Source organism: Rhamphochromis sp. 'chilingali' (genome assembly GCF_963969265.1).
Source record: "Rhamphochromis sp. 'chilingali' genome assembly, chromosome: 5".
In the NCBI taxonomy this organism is placed as follows: domain Eukaryota; kingdom Metazoa; phylum Chordata; class Actinopteri; order Cichliformes; family Cichlidae; genus Rhamphochromis; species Rhamphochromis sp. 'chilingali'.
The window spans coordinates 7,421,352-7,441,433 of NC_137932.1; the positions used below are offsets into that span (position 1 = coordinate 7,421,352).

A 20,082-nucleotide genomic window follows, 5' to 3' on the forward strand; every position below is an offset into this window, starting at 1 on the left:
CCCTTCCTATGAGTGGAGAGAGTCATTCTCCTCTTACATCAAAAAGCCAGAGAACTGTTGCTCACTGGATATTTTCTCTGTTTCAGACCATACTCTATAAACACTAGAGATAGTTGTGTGGTAAATTCCCAGTAAATCAGTAGTTTCGAAATACCCAAACCATCCCATCTGGCACCAACAATTATGCCATTTCATTCCCATTTTGTTGCTCGGCCATCTTAACCATGCCTACTTGCCTAAATGCTCTGAGATGCTGCAATGTGATTGGCTGATTAGATATTTCTCTTAACAAGCAGTTGAACAAGTGGTCCTAATGAAGAAGAGATAAAATTCTCGAAGATCAAAGTTCATTTTTTTAAATGGGTTAAGGAGCAATCTTGTGCTACGGTCACACATATGAAAGAGGAAGTTAAACAGAAGTATCAGGTTATCAGTAACATTCTTGCATCTATCCAGTGCACTGAATGTCAGTTTCACTACATGTCTCTTGATTGATTCTGACAATATAACAATTACAAGTTTTTTTCTGATAACTAAATCCAAGTGCAAAGTACAAAATGGAAGAAGGAAAGTCAGATTTATTAGTTTTATTACATATGATTTCACTGTTAAAAGGCACTGCTTTACTTATTTAAATCACTATGTCAACATGAAAACTGGAACATGGAGCATCTGACAGAAGTCGTGTCACAAGTCATCTGATGTAAAAAAAAAAAATCTGCCAAATCACGCACGTGGAGCTACTTGCTGTGGTGACCGCTTGTGAATAAATGAGGAGCGGAAAGTATCTCCTTCGCTATAAGATGCCACAGTCCTGTTGTTCTCTGCTTTTGTTACTCGTCGAATATCAAACTTGAGCATTATTCTCTTGTGAATAACTTTGTATTAGCAACATAGACTGTATAAAAGGATAAGCATGCAGTCTGTAGAGAAATATGATGTGTATGATGTGAGTTTGAAGAAGTGCTTGTTGTTTGTGGCCTGAGAGCAGTTTCAATTCTAGTGTGAAAAACCTGAAGTAGAGCTTTAGATACATTATAATTACAATTGCAAAAGTGACTTACAGTACAATATCCCGCGAACACACTGAGGCGTCATGTTCAAAGCAAACTAGTTATTTCAAACAGTGCAGCACATGTTTGCATAACAATGACAATGAAAATACTTAAATTAAAAGTGAAACAGAATTATAACAATTAAAATCTGTTTACTTGTCGTAATGTTGGAGCTGTGCTACGTTTTACACAAACTAAGTAGCCATGCTGTGTATTTCAATCAGCAATATTGTTCACAAACTAATGTTAATAACCATTAATACAAACCAACTCACTCTATGTACTTCCCAGGTTTTGAGACTTTTATCACTTTCTTTGTGCCATTTCTTTCCCACATTTGCTTACAATAGCATTCACACAACTGTAAGGCCTTAAATAGAGTCATGTCAGTTGAAAGTCTGCACAGGGTGGATTTTCCAGTCTCCTACCTGCTTCTCTGCAGGTTTTAAAGGTGTGAAAGGACTTTTGTCATTCTTCAGATATTAAAAATAGCAGGAAGGTTTGTTCCACATAAAAGAAAAAAAAGATAAGACTTAACAGTAAGACGGAGGTACAGCTTTTACAGACATAACTACAGCAGGTTGTTTCCTTCATTCCAGTTTTTAAACTTATTGGCAAGGCTGCCAGCTTTTGATTGATAGGGAGTCTCAGTGTACACAGTGCCACTACTCTCAAGCACAACGCACTACACACCTAGTGTTGCAGAGTCCTTACTTATGCAAGTTTTGTCAGCTTTAGATTAGAGTGTATTATGTTTTCACAAATTGATATTTTTAGTTATGCCAATGATACAATACAATACAATAAAGATTAACTTTATAGGAATGACATGTTAGTTTGTGACAGATAATCAAGAAAAAGAAACAAAAAACAACATTTTTGTACTCCCAGCAGAGGTGTCTTCTGTACAACTTTAAACTTTGTCAACTTAAACCTCATTACCTATGCATGCTGTTTTCTGAATCACGGTTCAAAAAATAATGTTACCATTAGTCAATACTAAAAGACGTGGTATAAATACTTCCCAGTTTTAGGGGGTGTTTTCACTTTCTCTGTGACATTGCTTTCTCACATTACTGTCATGTTTCACCAGTTCAGATATTTTCAAAAATGTAGTCCCTCCAGATATTTACGCATGTGGTTTGAAAGTCTGCAGTAAGCGGATCTTCCTGTCTACTACTTGCTTCCCTGCAGTTTGAAGGAATGACAGGACCCCGAGCGCAAGAAAGCTTCTGCTGCGTCTGCGCATACTCAGTTCATTAAAGGAGGGCAGAGACGGGAGAGGGGCGAAGTTTTACCAGACTTCAGTTATTTAAAGTAGATTGAAGTTTTGTTCCACGCAAAATAAAACGAAAAAAAAACCCAAACCCATTGACATACCGGTAAGGCTACTCAGCACAAATCTTTGCGGATAATCTGGAAACCACGCCTACACCCTGTCTGAACAAGTTAATCAAGTTGTTTAGCGGATGTTGACGTAGCTTCGTGACTTTGAGTAGGTAAGCAAAGTTTTGTTTACCTTATTAGCACTAGCTAACTCTTTCGTTCTTTAACTATTTTAACCATTGCTTCATTTCGGTGTAACCATTGCTTCGGTTAACCAGTTTACACTACGCGTTTGTTTAATTTTGAGCTTGGGCATTTTACTTTAACAATAGCCTCTTTGTGTGCGTTCAGTCAAACTGTCAAACAGCTGTTTCAGAGACACTTGTTTCACCTTGTGTTACTTGTAGAAATGTCTCAGTCAGATTAAGACTAAACAACGTTGTCCCGCTTTTGTACTGTGAATGTTGTTACTCGTAAATTTATTTTGTGCTAGCGTTGAGTAAAGTTCTTAACTCGTGGCCTATATTGCAGTTTTGATCCGCGTGACTCAGCGTGGCGCATCTGTTTCAGTGAAGGTGGATCACTAGAGATGAATGTTAGTTAACATGGAGCTAAGTGGCTAAATGACACATCACCAGTATTACTTCACACGACAAAAAAAAGCCACAGACCTTATCAGGTTTCTGCACGCATTTCAGAAAGCAGACTGCAGTACACTACAGGAAGCTGTCAAGTGTTAATCAAGCAGAGGGGAACGCACATGTACTTAGTTTCGCAGTCTAAAAAGTCACATAGTACGAACAAGTAATTGTATAAAATACCACCTACCTAACAGCAGTTGATAGATTCAACTGTATCTAATATGAACAGCTACAAAGACGACCCTGCTGGATATACAAAAGTTATGCATTTACTACACTACACTCTTACTACTTTTACTTCTGTTATAAGATCTCTGTAGTGCTTTTCTCGGAGTTATAACTAGCAGCTGCCAATGCATGCACAGACAGCAAAAACTGATTATCGCAACACGGTTCAAGTGTCTTAATCTGGAATATCCTCTGATTTAATCTAGAGCCGCAAGACTTGAAACTTGCTTTTGAAATGCTGAAAGTTGCAGAGTTGTGAAACGCTACGGCCTATTTGTTTGCTATTGCTCACTTAAAACTCTGATAATCAATTAACTAATTAGGTCATTAAGTCAAATAGCAACTAATGTAGTGCTCCATAGCAAGGTTCCTTCTTACTGGGTACTACAGCTTTCTCCCACAGTCCAAACACATGCCTCTTAGGTTGGTGCTTCTGAGCTGGCTCTTGGCATGAATGTGATCATAAATTGCTGTCTGTCTCACCCATGTGACAGACCCGTACCAGTATCTGTGACAGCTGGCATAGGCTTAAATACTACTGAAACCTTGATTTGGATGAGCAGAAGAAAATGGCTAGATTATTAGCAAACATTTGCTGGTTTCAGCTTTTCCAGCATATATCCTCCTTTTACTCGGGCTGGACAATTCTAAGACTTTTACATCAAACACCATTTATGCAGTTTGAGTCCTGCTGCACTGTCAAGAGGACATCTTGTAAATTGTTTTTAATTGTGCTGCCACTTTTGTGGGGGTTGGGCTAAGAGAGAACATTAACTTTCATTTCAAAATGACGGAGAATTTGCAGCTTCCACATTTTATTGCCCCAAAGGAGGCTAAGTGATCCTTTCTTGCTAATATTATGACTCTTTTGCTTAAAAAATATTAAATAGTTTCCTCAATTTTAGAGTCTTATCTTTGACTTAGTAGGATTTCTGAAATGTACAGTAATTTTACTACTTCCAAAACAAAAGTGGACGGCAGGACTTAAACCTGTGGCCATCCTTCAGGAAGCAGAAGGCAGGGTACAGATTTTCTTCTTTTACCCTGTTGATTTTTATAATATTTATATATATGTTAAAAGTGCATGAAACTGTACATCTCCTGTATTTATCAATTCATTTTAAATGGTACTGAAATTGATTTGAAATTGTTTTTTAGCATGAAACATGAAAACAGGACAACTCTGCCCACAACCAACAAGACAGGTAGTCCTCTGATCTAAATCAAACAGAAACTAGGCAAACCAGAGAGGGGAAGAGTCCTCTCTGAAGGTAGAATTAAAATTGAAAAAATTCTTCAGCATATCTCTGTTCACAGCTTGACTTAGGCAACCTAGTATCTGAATGTAATGGGTCCTAATTATAGCCAGTTCAATAAGTCGAGACAGATTCAAAATTAGGAAGTCCGTCAGGATAAACCATGATCTTGATGTCCCTCTTAAGAGGATACTTCCTTAAACAGAATGCCACAAGCCTTCCTCAATCAGCTGAAACCATACGTGTCCTGTAGGGCTGGGTGATATGGCCTGAAATCCATGGTATAATTTGAAGCATGTGCGGTAACAATATATGTTGCGATATATTCTTTTCTTCTGTATACCGTATTTCCCGCACTATAAGGCGCACTTAAAATCCTTTAATATTCTCAAAAATCGACAGTGTCAAAAATCTGTCAAAAAATGTTTTAGAATGACTTTGTTAGGCTAACAAGCTGCACCGCTTGATGGATTGTCGGAGCATTACAGTTACCATACTCAGGAGCTCGCGAAGTATTCTGGGTTTAAAACTCTGTTGGCTTCAGGTTCCAAAGTCAAACGAACACTGCGGCATCACTGAGAGTTAAAAACTGTCTAAATTATTTCATCTATAATAAAATGTTCAGTGTAACAATTAAGTTTAACATCCAGGCATCCATGAAAACAGAATTTATTAAATTTAGAAGTTAGCTGGAAGTTAGCTCACTAGTTTCCACCTAAAAGTGATATACCATGTTCTGACTGAGATATTTCTGAAAGAATTCAAACGTACAGCTCTGCTATCACTTCCAAAGTAAATGAAGACAGAAAACTAAACAGCAGTGTCTTTTTTAGGGTTACTAAGTTGGGCTAGCTGGTATATAATGATGTGTTATGTGATCACTAGCGACACATTTATGTTAGCATAACATAAACACAGTGAAGCTGGATGATGAACGCTAACCTTTTTCCATTTGATAAAAGTTAACCAGAGTGTTCCTGATGTTTAGGGACAAATGCAATCACATGGCAGGATGCTGTAAATGGACCAAACTTCAGTCAGGAGAACAACTGAGATAATCCATCCACAATACTGAGGTTAGTCATTAATATACTGTGTCATCATTAAATATTAATGAATAAATGGTAGGGAAATGGAAGAAGCACAGTTTTTGGCTTTCCTAATATTCCAAAACGTGCTTCATCTTCTCCCTACTACTGTCGCTCAGCATAATTTGCAGATGATATTGCTTGCAGCCGCTGCAATGTTTTTGACCATACCATAATCCTTTTGACCGGCTTGATGGTGGGTGGCTGTTGCTCAGGTGGTAGAGCAGATCAGCTACTGATCGGAAGGTTGGTGGTTCGATCCCTGGCTCCTCCAGTCTGCATGCCAAGTATCCTTGGGCAAGATACTAACTGATGCATTCTTTGGAGTGTGAATGTAGTTTAGTTTGCACTTGTGTTTAGAAGTGCTTGTGTGGGTGGCTAATGGGTGAATGAGGCATGTTGCCGCTTTGAGCACTCCGGGAGAGTAGAAAAACGCTATATAAGAATCTGTCCACTTACCATTTACCATGATGACACCATTAACATGCGCTATCGCAGTACCGTTCATATGGTTTCTACTATATACCGTTTATACCGCCCACCCCTAGTGTCCTGTTTGGCAGTTCATAAACCAAATCCTACAACCTCAGAGCCATTGCTTACACATTACTCAATAATAGACTTCAGGTGTTGTCAGTTTGCCAATGCTCCTCAAAAGATGGTATGTACAGCAGTACTGTCTGGCCCTCCTCCAGCTCCTCTCCTGACAGCACTAAGTATGACTCCACTTTGACAGTTCTGAGTAAAATCCTGTCTGCCTCACTCAGCCCTCTGTCCTTTCATCCACGATCATTGTTTGTGCCATGAGTGACAAGACTTAACAACCCAGCTTTGTGTGACTATTAGGTGTGTAGAATGGATTTTAATTGTTTTTTTTTAAAGTTAGACTCTGAGAAGTTATTGGTGTTTCAGTGTTCAGATATGTTTCCTTCATTTAACCATTCAAGTTTGGCCAGAAATCCACACAAAAATGAAAACGGTAGAATTACATTAATTACATTTTTTTTTGTGATCTAAAAAGACCTGATGTCCACTACTAAAAAGTAAATACAGTCATTAAAAATAATGAAATAATTAATTTAATTAATTATTAAGTTAAAATACAATTTAATTAAATAATTAATTACATTATGACTATTTATTTATTTTATTGTAACATGTTTCTCAATAATAGCAGTAATTGGTGGTTGATTGTTGCAATTTCAAAGAAAATGTTGCATCCCTTATTCAAAGGTTTGCTAATCGGGGAAATCATTGTTCAAAGGTCAGCACTCAGGGACCATTGGTTTGAGATTTGTTTGTGATCACACAGTTTAAAGCCTTAATGGTGGTACTCCCACAAGTCATCAGTAGTTGAGTTAATACGTCTTCCACTTCTGTGACTATGAGAGATCTCATTTTAATCGTGCAGTGCTTTTATTCTCTACAGAGAGACAGCTGGTCCACTCCAGTAATGAAATCACTGTGGTGGGAGCAAGAGTCCCACCTGCCTGCAAACCGTAGCGATGGCACTGTCTGCTTCAACTCCACACAGAGCACCGTCCTAAAAGGACTCAAATTTGGAGGAGTGCCAGCTGTCCTGCTAATCAACTTCGTTGTCTTTGTGGTTTGTTTCTGCCCCTTTCTGATCTGCTTCTGATAAAAGGAGACATAATTACAAATACTTTAAAACTCAGTTCTTTGTCTTGTGAATACATTCTTTCCTTTTAATGTTTTAAAAGCAAAAGTAAATTCTTCCAATAGAGCAATTTAAGACATAATAGTGATAAATGGTCAGTTGTATTGCTATCCACAGATTCTGCTGATCATCTTCACGATTATCAGGAAACAGTTCTGGGACTACGGACGTTTAGCTTTGGTCGCAGACGATGACGGGTCAGTTAAGTTTGAGCATAATCTAAGCAGAAGGACATGTGGTGCACATACTACCCAGAATCTAGATTTTGAAATTGTAAACTGAATCTGCATTAGTCTTTGACACAGCCGCTTTGTATATCAGGTTCACTGGCTCATCACGCCGCCGCTATGGACGTAAGTCATCCACTGAGTCCAACATGGAGGAACCAGATTATGACACGGTATGTAAAAGAATGCCACTAAAAATGAGAATTAATAAAGCATAAAACGGTGGTTGTACTGATAAAGATAAATGGTATCGTTAAGTTAAACTGACTTCAGTTAATACTCGATGTAGTAATGATCAAAAAACAGATTTTTTTTGTTTGGTTTTTTTTAAACACTACCTTCTTTTGAAAATGCATGAAAACCACTAAAACATAAACAAACCATCAAATTAGGATGTGTGTTTGGGATATGAAGTGAGCTCAAGTTCCTCACCTAAACTGGTTCACAGGCTTCACTTAATACATTTGACTGCATATACCTAATAGCATTGCAGGCAGACAGTTTTAATCCACTGGAATGTTGGTTGCTCAAAGATATCAATATAATGTGCTTTGCTAACACTTATGCCCTTTTTGATTCCGTGACCATGACTTGCAATTGTAGGAAGTTGGTTTTAGTCTCAGCGTGTTTTTGAAAGGTGACAAAGGGCTTTACGCAGGTCTTCTTTGGGTATTTTAGAGCAATAACAGATCTCTCTTTTTGTTCAGGGATTCTGCTCTTGGCTGTGGTATTTATTCACAATAGAGTGAGTGTTTTTCTTTTTTTTTTTTTCCTGTTTTAATCATTGTTTCACTCCAAAAACCTACTTTGTCATCCTTTCAACAATGAGGCAGAATATGTGAGGTGTGATTTTGTATTTGTATGCTTATGTCGCAGTGATGAAAAGATAAAAGCCAAGTGTGGCATGGATGCTGTTCACTACCTGTCATACGAGCGACATTTGATTTACCTGCTGGTGATTCTCACCGTCTTGTCCATCGGTGTCATACTACCTGTCAACATGACTGGAGGCCTTCTGAGTAAGTTTCAAAGTATACCCTTCACTCTTGTGTTTCAAGAAAAAAAATCAGCTTAACGGCTGAAGTTAAAAAATTTACTGATTAAAGGTCAGGCGTGAGTCAAGCAACAAGAACTCAGGAGCTGAGCTGTCCACTTCATAATCAGTGATTTGTACCCACAGACCATTAAGCATGTTTTTAAGCCATTTTTTTAAAGGTTAAATTCATTGTTCTGTGATATGTGTCTATTCATATTTTTGCTAATTTAAAAAAAAAAGGTTTTATTTCTTTCAGATATTGACAAACAGAAGTTTGGAGAGACAACTATTGGAAATCTGAAAAAGGGGTAACTGCTTTATAAATTATGACGTTTGAACAAACCCTGATACCGTAGGATGGTATTTTCTTGTCTTTATTGTCTACTTTGAATAACTGTCCTTCTGGTATTTTCTTGTAGAAACAACCTGTTATGGCTACACACAGTATTTGCAGTTATCTACCTGATCCTGACGGCTCTGCTGCTGCAGCGTCACGTGTCACAAATGAAGGGCACGCGCAGAGAGATAGTGAGTGTCAGAGCACCGGAGTAGACTAGAGTACTCAGACTAGACTGGATGCTATTTGATGTAAATTTATGATAATACATGGCTGGGATGTTAGTTTCCCACTATCCTTTTACATTGGATTGCATTTTTCTGTGAGAAGTGTTAAGTTCCCCTTCTGATTTTCTTTTCCTAGGCCAGAAACACGTTGTTTGTGTGTTCCCTCCCCAAAGAAGTAACAGCAGAAGATGTAAAGACCCATTTTGTGTGAGTAAACAGAATTGTATAATAAAAATTATAATGAAATTCTGGTTTTGTTCACATTTTGTCTTGAGCATGGAGACAAGTAATTGTAACCAACTGTGTTTGTTTAAAGAGAGGCATACCCTTCCTGTCAAGTGTGTGCTGTCACCTTGGCGTATAATGTGACCAAGCTCATGTACCTTGATAAGGAAAGGTAAGAAAATCATGTGTGTATTTTATACTTTATCAGTAAGTTCAAATGTGTGACAGTTTCACATTTGTTTTTCTAACCTCAAAATGTTTTCAAACACTATCTTGTAGAGCATATTCAACTTTTTACAAAAGTAGCAGACCGCCTACACATTACAGCTACAAGAGCTGCTCAGCCATAGCAACCCAGGTCATGAAGCTCATGGTGCACAGATTTTGTGCTGATGTTAATTTCACAGAAAGTAGGCAGAGCAGCAGTCAGTCAGCAGAGCATTGGCGACTTTTATGCAAATTCAAGCATTAGGAAGTGTGACCGGGTTTTTTTATGTACACATAGTTGTCAAGTAGTGTCAATCACTTCTGTGTTTTTTTTTTGTTTTTGTTTTTGTTTTTGTTTGTTTTTTTTATTGGTTTTTGAGTTTGTCTTTTTGTTGTTCTTGTTGTTGTGGGTTTTTTTCATCTCAGGATACGTGCTGGGAAAAACCTGTGCTACTATGAGCATGTCCTACGGAAAAAAGGACAACGTGTGTTCATCACCCCCCGTATGTGTGGCTACTTATGTTGCTGCGTCAGCTGTGTGAAGGTGAGCCAGGCCAGATGATCAGAGTTCTGCACCATTTTAAGTTCAGTATTATGTATATAGCGCCAGCTCACAATTACAGTTGTGTACGAAAGTAGGAAATTAGAGGACATTTGGGTCTTTATATCTTTAAGACATAGTAGTTTAACTAGTTAATTTATATCATGAAGAAATAAAGCTGGGTATCATCTGCATTGCACTGAAAATGTATGCAGTATTTTTTAAATAATATTTTAATCATTTACCCAAGGGAAACATATAATTTGCACTCAATGTCATTTACCCTTATATTGTATATTGTATAGCTTTCTTGTTATATGTAAAATTGTATTATATTATTTAATTTTTTTTACTTTAAAATATTTTACTTGCATTTTTAATCACTCTTATATTTAAATGTTCATTTTCTATTTTATCTAGGGATTGAGAGTAACGAAGTTTCTATTCTCTGTATGTCCTGTACATGTGGCAGAATTGACAATAAAGTTGACTTTGACTTTTGACTAATGTAAACAGCTGCACAACTTGGATTAACTAGCTATCACATAGATATGATTCAAATCACTGCAGCATAGTATCTTAAATACCTCCGGCAGGTTCTAATCTCTATAGTAAAATATTATAGTTAACGGTGTTTAACTCTTCACTGAAGTCTCGCTGGAACTGTACAGAAATTAATACACAGTCAGTGGATGCAAGAAGACCATGTGAGACCTTCACTAAGACTTTCTGTACTGTTATGAGTTCTCAGTCCTGACTGAAACTGTTCAAATAAACATTTGTTTGCAAGTGATCAGTTATCTGTTTTACAGCTGCTCTTTTAAGAATTCCTGAGATAAAAGGAAGATTAGAAATCTATAATCAGCTAGGACAGTTGGATCAAGTGACTACTTTTTAAGTAAAGATTTAATTACTGCCACCCTAAAAGCCTGTGGTATGTAATCTCTTAATAAAGATAGATGAATCATATTTAAAAATGAATCACTAATTAATGGTGAAACTACTTTGAGCAGTCTTGTAAGAATGTGGGCTAAAAGGGACCTTAATGGTTTAGAGGAAGCATTTATTCAAGTTAACTCAGATCAGTGGGAGAGAAAGTCACAGTAAATATCAGCAGTTATTCGAGTTGCTATCCTTAATGATGAATTTTTTTAAAGTTCTAATGGTTAAAGGAATGTTTGGCTCAACAGAGCTCTAACCACTCATTGGCCATCTGTCTGGTTGCAACAGTTCATACTTGTTCATAGAATGTTGTTGGGGTTTTGTGTGTGTTTGTTTGTTTGTTTGTTTGTTTGTTTGTTTTGTTGTGTTTTAAGTGTGTACAACTCAATATTCTCTCTCATTTTTGAGTTATTTGCTTCATGGTGCTTGTTTGTGAGTTATACCAGGGAGTTAAATATCCTTGATTTGTTGCCTTCCTTTTTAAGCCACAGTTTCCAGGGTCGTTTGCAGTGAGGCTTTAACACTATTAACAAGACAATCAACCTTTGTAGGAGTAGAGTTTAGATGGTTTGCATTGTGTTTGCACATAATATTGAAGAAATAATGGAGGAAACACTTGCTTAAATCTAGTTACAGCGCTTTCAGAAATGTATTATCTGCTGCTTTGTATTCCAGTATCGTAAAATTAAATGTTATTAGAAAATGATAAGACAAAAGAGGATTTTTTTTAAGGGAATATGTTTAAATGTTCAGTTTCAATGCTATGCAGAACAAGATCCATAAAGCATTTAAAGTAGTTGGTGAGCTTTTAGCTTAATCTTCGAAATATAATTAAAGATCTACACTGCAGAGTGCTAAATCTGAAAATGAAACTGATTCAGAAAACGTGTACTGTCTATTAAAATAATATTTTCTGTGTTTGTGTCTTCTCAGGTTGACGCCATAGAGCATTACCATGCTAAAGAAAGGTTACTGCTGGAAGAGGTGAGACAAGAGGCAGAAATAGCACCACACTACCCCCTAGGGATTGCTTTTGTCACCTTACAGACTGAGGCCATGGCCAAATTGTGAGTATTAGTGTAACCTTTTGAGGTCCAAATAGTCATAAGTGGTAACCCTAACCTTAACTCTGCCCTGTGTCAGATTATTTCCAAATTAACAAATTTACAAAAAATGCATAATTACATACATATTTTAATAGCCTAGGGTTAGTGTTACAGTTGGGGTTGTCACTGACGGTGACTTAAGTGTTCTTACTATCTGTACTATCATTACTTGCTGTACAGTATGTGCTACTTTTGTATGTAATGGGTCCAACTGCATTGTAACTCATTTGGTGACTGACTGCTGTTTCCATTATTTTTATTTTTGTAAGAGCAACATGCTTTGACAGTGTAACCAACATTGGCATGCCAAGTGTGTCAGTGTTTTTCTGTAAGCAGCAATATTCTGTGTGGTTTATCCTCTTCCCTGATGAGGACCATGATCTCTTAATTGCGTTGTCATCAGATTTCTTATTCTGTTGACGTTTAATGGGAAAATGCCTCGTGGCAATTTTTCTGAAAGCTAATGCAAACGTTAATCGTTAAAAGTTATCATTTACCTGCTGCAGAATTCTGAAAGACTTCAATGCAGTCAAGTGTGGTACCATGAGCAGCTGTTGTGGAGCGCAGCGCCAGCCGTCATCCAAAAGCCAAAGTCTGAAAGTGAACAAGTGGCGCGTCGGGTTTGCACCATATACAAGGAATGTTTACTGGTAAGATCTGAAACACTAACCTTTCACACTGTATGCTCCCCATGCACTCCATAGAATTTTACTCATAAACTAATTTATCTATGTAGATGGACTAAGTGGCAACAATAACAAAATAATAATACAAAAAAATACATTGACTCTGGCAAAATTGTTAGTAAGCATTAGTATTTGTGGAATGTAGCAAAGTTATCTGGTTTATTATCTTTCACTCCAAACTGTGGCAACATTTAGAAAAAAGGGAGCAGTCAAAAGTACCTTTATTTGTGTCAGCCCAGAATTTTACAATTTGAGCATCTAAGTTCTGCCTGTACTAACATCAAAACCTATACTCTGCACATAGGCTACGTTCACACTGCAGGCGAAAGTGCATCAAATCTGACTTTTTTCGACCCTTTGCGACCCATATCCAATCATGGTATGACCGTGTGAACAGCACAAATGCGATATTTTCAAATCTGATCTGGGTCACTTTCGTATGTGGTACTGAATCCGATACATATCTGATGTTTTAGAAAGCGACTGCTGTTTGAATGGTCTTCTTTTGCGCATGTGGGCCGCTTTGAGGGTTCACACTAGAGCGCGTTTGCTGTCACATTTTATCGGCGTAGTAATTTAATCTTTTTTGAGAAAGCAAGCACACAACATTTGTATTCTTAATGTATACTGTTCACATCAGAAACAGGAGACATTTATGAGGAAGTATTCACGGTGCACACCAGCCTTTTCTTTGCAGTGTCTCTTTGTATGTAACTCTCCTGTTATTTCTGTTTTTCACGTTTTTCCTAACCCATAGGGAAAATCTCTCAGTGCAGGGTTTTTCATGGTACGCGCGCTATGTAGCGCTAAATTTATTCCTTTTCATCCTGCTGACCTTATTCACGACCCCCACTATCATTATCAACACCATGGATAAGTTCAACGTGACCAAGCCCATCAACGCTCTTAATGTGAGACTTGCACATGCAAACACAGTTAACCATCACAGGTTTGCAGCAAGTCTAAAGGTTGTTTTGTTTGTTTTTTGCCCTAGAGCCCCATCATCAGTCAGTTCTTCCCCACGTTCCTGCTGTGGGCCTTCTCTGCCCTGCTTCCTACAATAGTGTACTATTCTACACTAGGAGAGGCACACTGGAGCAGGTAGAAAGGACACAAACAAACACACACACACACAGAGCAGTAGTGTACTGATTGGTTTCAGAGGTAATTTGTTTTATTCCGCTGCCATCTGTGTCTCAGGTCCAGCGAGCAGCTGAGCATGATGCGCAAGCTGTACTTTTTTCTGCTCTTCATGGTACTCCTCCTCCCCTCGCTAGGACTCACCAGGTAATTTTTATTACTGCCAGTTTGAATAAGCACCAGTTTACAAAAAAACTAGGTTTATTGTCTATTCACTGAAACTACTTCTCAGTATGTCGCATACAGCAAGAAATGGAGGAACTCAAACACTTCCATGTATCAGAAGCCATAACTCACTGTTGGCCTACATTTCATAAGACTCGCTGACAAAAACTATCCAAGCTCAGTCGCCACAGCCAAGTGTAAATGCTTTGCATGAAATAAATCCTTTTTATGTTCATATGTAGTTTGCTCAGTAAAATAAAAATTCCCCCAAGTGTAGAGATGTTTAATGGTGTCGGTACATGTAGCCAAGAAAGCTTGGCTAACTTTCTGTGTTTTTGTTTAGTCTTGCTGTGTTCTTCCAATGGCTATTTGACAAAAAATTTCTCTCCGATGGGACAGTGAGATTTGAGTAAGTGAGCTATCTTGAAAGTTAATAGAGTTGAGATTAAGTCATCATTTCTTTGATATTATATAATACAAGCTTTACTAACATATTAATAACTTGCCTGTTTTTAAGATTATTTTGTACTGTGTTCTTTACATTGATTTAGAATATAAATTTTACATTTAAAGTATGATTGTTGGTTGTTTTATTTACAGCTAGATGCTTTTCTGAGATTATAATGGTTTGATTGAAGCTGACATGCTTAGACAGTGTAATAGTGTAATATCATACAAAATGGGTAAATGTTTTTAAATATAGCTTCTTATGATCCTGGACAAACTATTTATTTACCGAAATTAACGTTTTGCCCTGTTCTTCTCTTTTGGTGGTCTCTGGTTTGATTACACCAGGTGTGTGTTTTTACCTGACCAAGGGGCATTTTTTGTCAACTACGTAATTGCAGCAGCCCTCGTGGGCTCTGCGATGGAGTTGTTGCGGTTGCCAGGGTTACTGCTTTACGTCATTCGTTTGATGATTGCTCGCTCTGCTGCTGAAAGGAAATATGTCAAAGAGGTTTGTAGTGGCTTTAACTGTTATACTTTGCTCTAATTTCATTCTGTCATAAATCTACAACTGTTAGAGAATATATTGTTTGTGAATATCTTTCTGATTCTCCCCTTCGTATTTAGAAGGTGAATAACTTGTCAACATCGTGTTACAGAATCAGGCATATGAGTTTGAATACGGAGCCATGTACGGCTGGATTCTTTGTTTATTTACGGTTATCCTGGCTTACAGCATCATTTGTCCTGTAATAGTGCCTTTTGGTGAGTAACTACACAAGTGTTGCTCCGCTAGATGTTTGTTGTTGTTGTTTTTTTCTTTATTATCTAATAGTCTGTTGACTTTTCAGTTTTTAATCGCCTCTTTTCTGACTGTATCAGGTCTCATCTACATGGTCCTGAAGTACCTGGTGGACAGATACAACCTGTGCTTTGTTTACCTGTCTGCTCGCCTAGACCGCCAAGTTCACCTGGAGGCTGTGAATCAAGCTCTGGGCGCACCCATCATCTGCCTAATATGGCTTTACTTCTTTTCTGCCCTCAGAATGGGTGAGAAATAATCTATCCTTTTTCATCCTTTTTCATAAGGGTTTCTCAAATTATCAAAGAGTCACGAGAGGCAGACTCTGTCCCAGCAGACACTAGATGATAGAATACAGAGAAGTAGAATACCATACCATTTTAATTCATATCCATACAAACTGCCAATTTTTAATCCTCATAAACATGCTATCTGATGTGCATGTCTTTGGACTCTGGCGTGCTAGCTAGCCAGGCATAGATGACTCAAAACCTCCTTGCTGTGAGGCGGCACTGACTGCCACTTTTAAAATTCTGCAACACAAATTATCCATTGTGTTTAACCCTAAACATGGCCAATAATGCTTGAGGGACATTTTATCTCAGAGTCAAATGTACACGCTTTTCCTCTGACCTTTGATGTCCTGTCTACATTGTTTTGCTGTGAGAGTCACAGTTTTATCACTACGGTGCTAGTTCGCTTCTTTAAGTTGTTTTGAGTAGTTTGAGCTCACAAAAAGGTTTATGGATATTTTATTGAGTAGCTGAGTCATGATTTCTGCAGAGAGACATTGCTACTGAGTTTTTAAAATGTTATTTTTGGGGGAAAAACTGCTACTTCAAGCATCAGAAGACTAGCTCTGCGTAGTTGTAGTTCAAGATAAGCCAAATGCAGCCAAAAATACAGGACAAGCTTATTTTGAAGATAAAATGAAAATTACACAAATTGATTTGCCTCATCTGTTTTTAATGATAAATTATACATTCACACTTAATGCTTACTTGAGTCCACGTCTTCAGTATTGAACGGTTATTTCAACCCAAAGGCACCCCCCTCCCCCCTGTCAGCTATGAATTAAAGTTTTCCATACCTGTATCTGAAATCTACAGAGCCCCTCTGATGACATGGTCCAAAAAATAAATAAATTGTGGCCACAAAATTCTACTTCGTGCCCACGAAATGCTAATTTGTGGGCACGAATCGGGTATAACGTGGCAACGAATTACACATTTGTGGCAACGAAATAGATAAGATGCGAACATCATATTGATACAATTCCTGGACAGCTGCGTAGAGACATAAGCATAAGAGTAGGCTACACCTATACACCATGGACAGAGACAGTATGATTGAGTTTTATTTTAGGCTGGGAATGAGCTACAAATGCATTTTGAAAAGCCTGCAATGCAAGGAACCATTATTACGGAAAGACATTTAAACAGGATATTGAGAGCCAAGTTGCTTTACAGACATAAGTACGACCTGGACGCCGGGATAGATTTTATTGTCAACCAACTGTAAGGGCCTGGGAAGGATCACGGGTATTGGTCAAGTGTTTCGTGCCCACAAATTAGCATTTCGTGCCCTCGAAATAGTATTTCGTGGGCACAAATAAGTATTTCGTGGGCACAAATAAGTATTTCGTGGGCACAAATAAGTATTTCGTGGGCACAAATAAGTATTTCGTGGGCACATTATACTCATTTCGTGCCCACGAAGTAGTATTTTGTGGCCACAATTTATTTATTTTTTGGACCATGTCATCAGAGGGGCTCCGTAGAAATTGTGTTTGTGTGTGCATGCAATGTTTCAGGTTTCTGGGCACCCACATCTCTGTTTACTTTGGTGGTCCTGTGTATCACCATCATCATCTCCCTCAGCTATACCTGCTTTGGCTTTTTCAAGTACCTCAGTCCACTCAACTATGTGGTGAGTATTTTCTTGTGCGTGATCAGTACTCTGTTGTTTCTATGTCGTCCTGCACAATCAGTGCTCAATGTGTTTGCGTTCTCTCTCAGGTCAAGGACGAGGACGAGGATCCAGGAGAGGGCGTGGACGAAAGCACTTCGGTACTGTATTTGTTCTTTAAAATGTCCACATTATAACTAAAGCTCAGGCATATTTAAGAGGGACCTGAACTTACGTCAACCTGCATGTCCATTCATTTGCCCTATTTGTCATTTGTCCTGTTAGTCATTAATAAGCAATGACTAACATAATGATGAATTACTTTGGCTTCAGCTGCCACAGAAAATGCAACTGCACTTAAATAACACAAAAAATTGGAGGATTATAGACCCGAGAGAGCTAAAATGGAAGTCTACCCAGTGGATCCCGAGGGTTGTTCAAGTCGTGAACTTTGAGCCTTATTAGTAGTTTCTGCACTTATGTTCAAAGCTGACTCCAGTTTTGTTTTTTCGAAGCTGTATCTTTCCTTTCTGTCTTCACAAGGTCATACTTTGGCCACCACTTTCAGCATTGCATGAATCACATCACATAGAGTTAAGAATTTACAAAAATCAGTATAGAGAAACACGCTTTTCTTTTGTTTTCACTGCTCATCCATTTTGTCTTGGCTGTACGTTAACAGGTTTACCTTCCCAGAGTACTCAACCCTAAATCACCTGCCAGCATCCCACAAAATGATGATCAAGCTCCGCAATCTTATGGGTCTCTTGATGACACTGCAGCCTGCAGCTTCACACCAGTAGACAAAAACATGGAAGAATCCAACAGTGATTTGAACCCTTGAAGTCAAGATGATCCTTTGTCTTGATCATAAATTTGCTTCTTCGAGGTTTTACAGACAGTCCCGTTGAGTCCAGAAACCTTCATAGATCAGCACCTACGATGTTACAAAGTGGTAACTTATTTAATTTCTTCTGTGAGATAAGTTTATGGTTTCAGGGAAAATGTGTTGTTCATTTTAAAAATTACTATTTATGGGTGGGACTTTTATTGGATATCTAGAGAATACGTTTGACCAGTATACATAGGAAACAAGATTTTAATATTATCTGTCATAAAGCACAACCAATTGATAAGGACCAACTCACCATGTCATGTCAGTTGTTATTATGCTCATTTCACAAGCTTATGGGGTCCACTGGGATAGCTTTATATGGTTTAATGTTTCAATACACCTCAAGTGTAAATTGCAGGAGCTTTCTCAAACACTCCTGAGCTTTTCTCTTTAATTCTCCCCTCCTGAAAAGCCCGGTCAGCTGGCATGAGGGAGGCAACTAAAGAAAAAAAAGTTTAAAAGGAGCATTTTATACATCGCTGTCACCTTTCTAACTGGTTTGATTCTCAGGTGACGTCACAGCTGTATTAACATCTGGGCAGCAGGTTAAAAAGGCTTTGGAGTGGCAGCTGGTTTGCATTACACCAGGCTGCCTTTGAGTCATTATTTCATGTTTGTTTGAAAACAGAAACCGGGAAATATTGTAATGAGAACACTTTACTGGAAATCTTTGCTGTATGAGTACACGAAGAAAAAGGGTAGCAAACGTGCTAATGTACAAACCTTTTTACCAAAAAAGCAAGAAATCTTCAGGGTCTTTGTTCACCCTTGCAGCCAGCAGCAGAATATTTGGCGTGGTTTACTCAGAGCTGAGACATTTTAGACTGACGGTTAGCATTATTGGCTCTGGCTGGAATATGATGGTGGGCAATGAGCATTTAGATTTATTTGAGGCAGCTGCTCATTCTTTGTTTAAAACCATGGCAAACCATCTACTAGATGGGCATTAATTGATGTAGATATGTTAAGGAACAAAATGAGGGGGGAAGGGGGAAGACATGAACAAATGAATATGAGTCATAATGTTTGCAAAGGAACACCAGAATTAATTTCTCACACATACTGATTTACAAATGCCAAAGGGATTGATTGCTGATTATTGCCAGAGCACCTGCCAAGGGTCTCCTTAATATTGCACTTTTTTGTATCTTTCTTGTGTTTACTAAAAAAAATCAGTTTTTGCTTTTTGTAATACAATCAGTTCTACAGGAGGTGGAAACCAAAACAATGTTTTGATTGTTGGTGTCATATACAATGTTGTCTAAGGTCAGGTAAAATTTCTGAAGCATTACTTAATGAATGTTATAAACAGGTCAATGTTTATCTGCGTCAAATGTATCTTTTGCAGCTTAAATTAAGCATTTAACAAAGAAACAAATTATTAAAGAAAACTTGTTCAGTGGCGGGTAAACAGAGTGTTGATTCTTTGGAGTTATAATAGATAACATGTTCTCAGATCATGCAGTTATTGGCAACACATTAACGTTCATAAGTCTGTTTTGTCATTGGGGGGCACTGTTGAGCTGCAGTGGGTTTGTGTGATCTCTGAAATATTCATAGAGCAGTAATGCACAATGCTACATAAAGGATTTCTAACTTACTCTGACATCGGTATGAGCCAGTTTACTGGGTAACTATTCCAGCAGCTCCACCTCCTCACCTGATCCCTCGCTATTGTCTCCTTTTCTGTTCCCTTTCTCTTCTTCTTGACCTTTTCCCCTTTCTCACCACGGGTACCTGCCTCAGCTGAGAAAGACCACTGTTGTCAAATAAAAGGCTTTTAGGGTGCCGTAGTTGTTAAATATGGGTAATGAAGTGCTAAGCATCTAGTAGCTGTGGTGAAAGGAGACGTACGGACCTGCCAGACGAATATCAGCGCAGACTAACGGAGCCTTGCAGTAGCTCTTGAAGAACAAAAA

General features: G+C 38.1%; 1 protein-coding gene across 1 annotated transcript; it reads left to right on the forward strand.

Annotated features, from left to right (window-relative positions):
• Positions 1 to 2,249: 2,249 nt before the first annotated feature.
• On the forward strand, positions 2,250 to 19,589 carry tmem63a (transmembrane protein 63A). The gene is made up of 24 exons (XM_080882463.1): positions 2,250 to 2,554; positions 5,495 to 5,582; positions 7,024 to 7,200; positions 7,390 to 7,469; positions 7,594 to 7,672; positions 8,207 to 8,244; positions 8,376 to 8,518; positions 8,792 to 8,843; positions 8,955 to 9,063; positions 9,236 to 9,306; positions 9,416 to 9,496; positions 9,958 to 10,075; positions 11,948 to 12,081; positions 12,627 to 12,770; positions 13,564 to 13,717; positions 13,801 to 13,907; positions 14,007 to 14,093; positions 14,455 to 14,520; positions 14,907 to 15,069; positions 15,218 to 15,323; positions 15,441 to 15,608; positions 17,174 to 17,289; positions 17,379 to 17,429; positions 17,951 to 19,589. Exons 3-24 carry the CDS (start codon positions 7,048 to 7,050, stop codon positions 18,110 to 18,112), a joined length of 2,382 nt encoding a protein of 793 aa, XP_080738589.1. The 5' UTR covers positions 2,250 to 2,554; positions 5,495 to 5,582; positions 7,024 to 7,047; the 3' UTR covers positions 18,113 to 19,589.
• Positions 19,590 to 20,082: the final 493 nt, after the last annotated feature.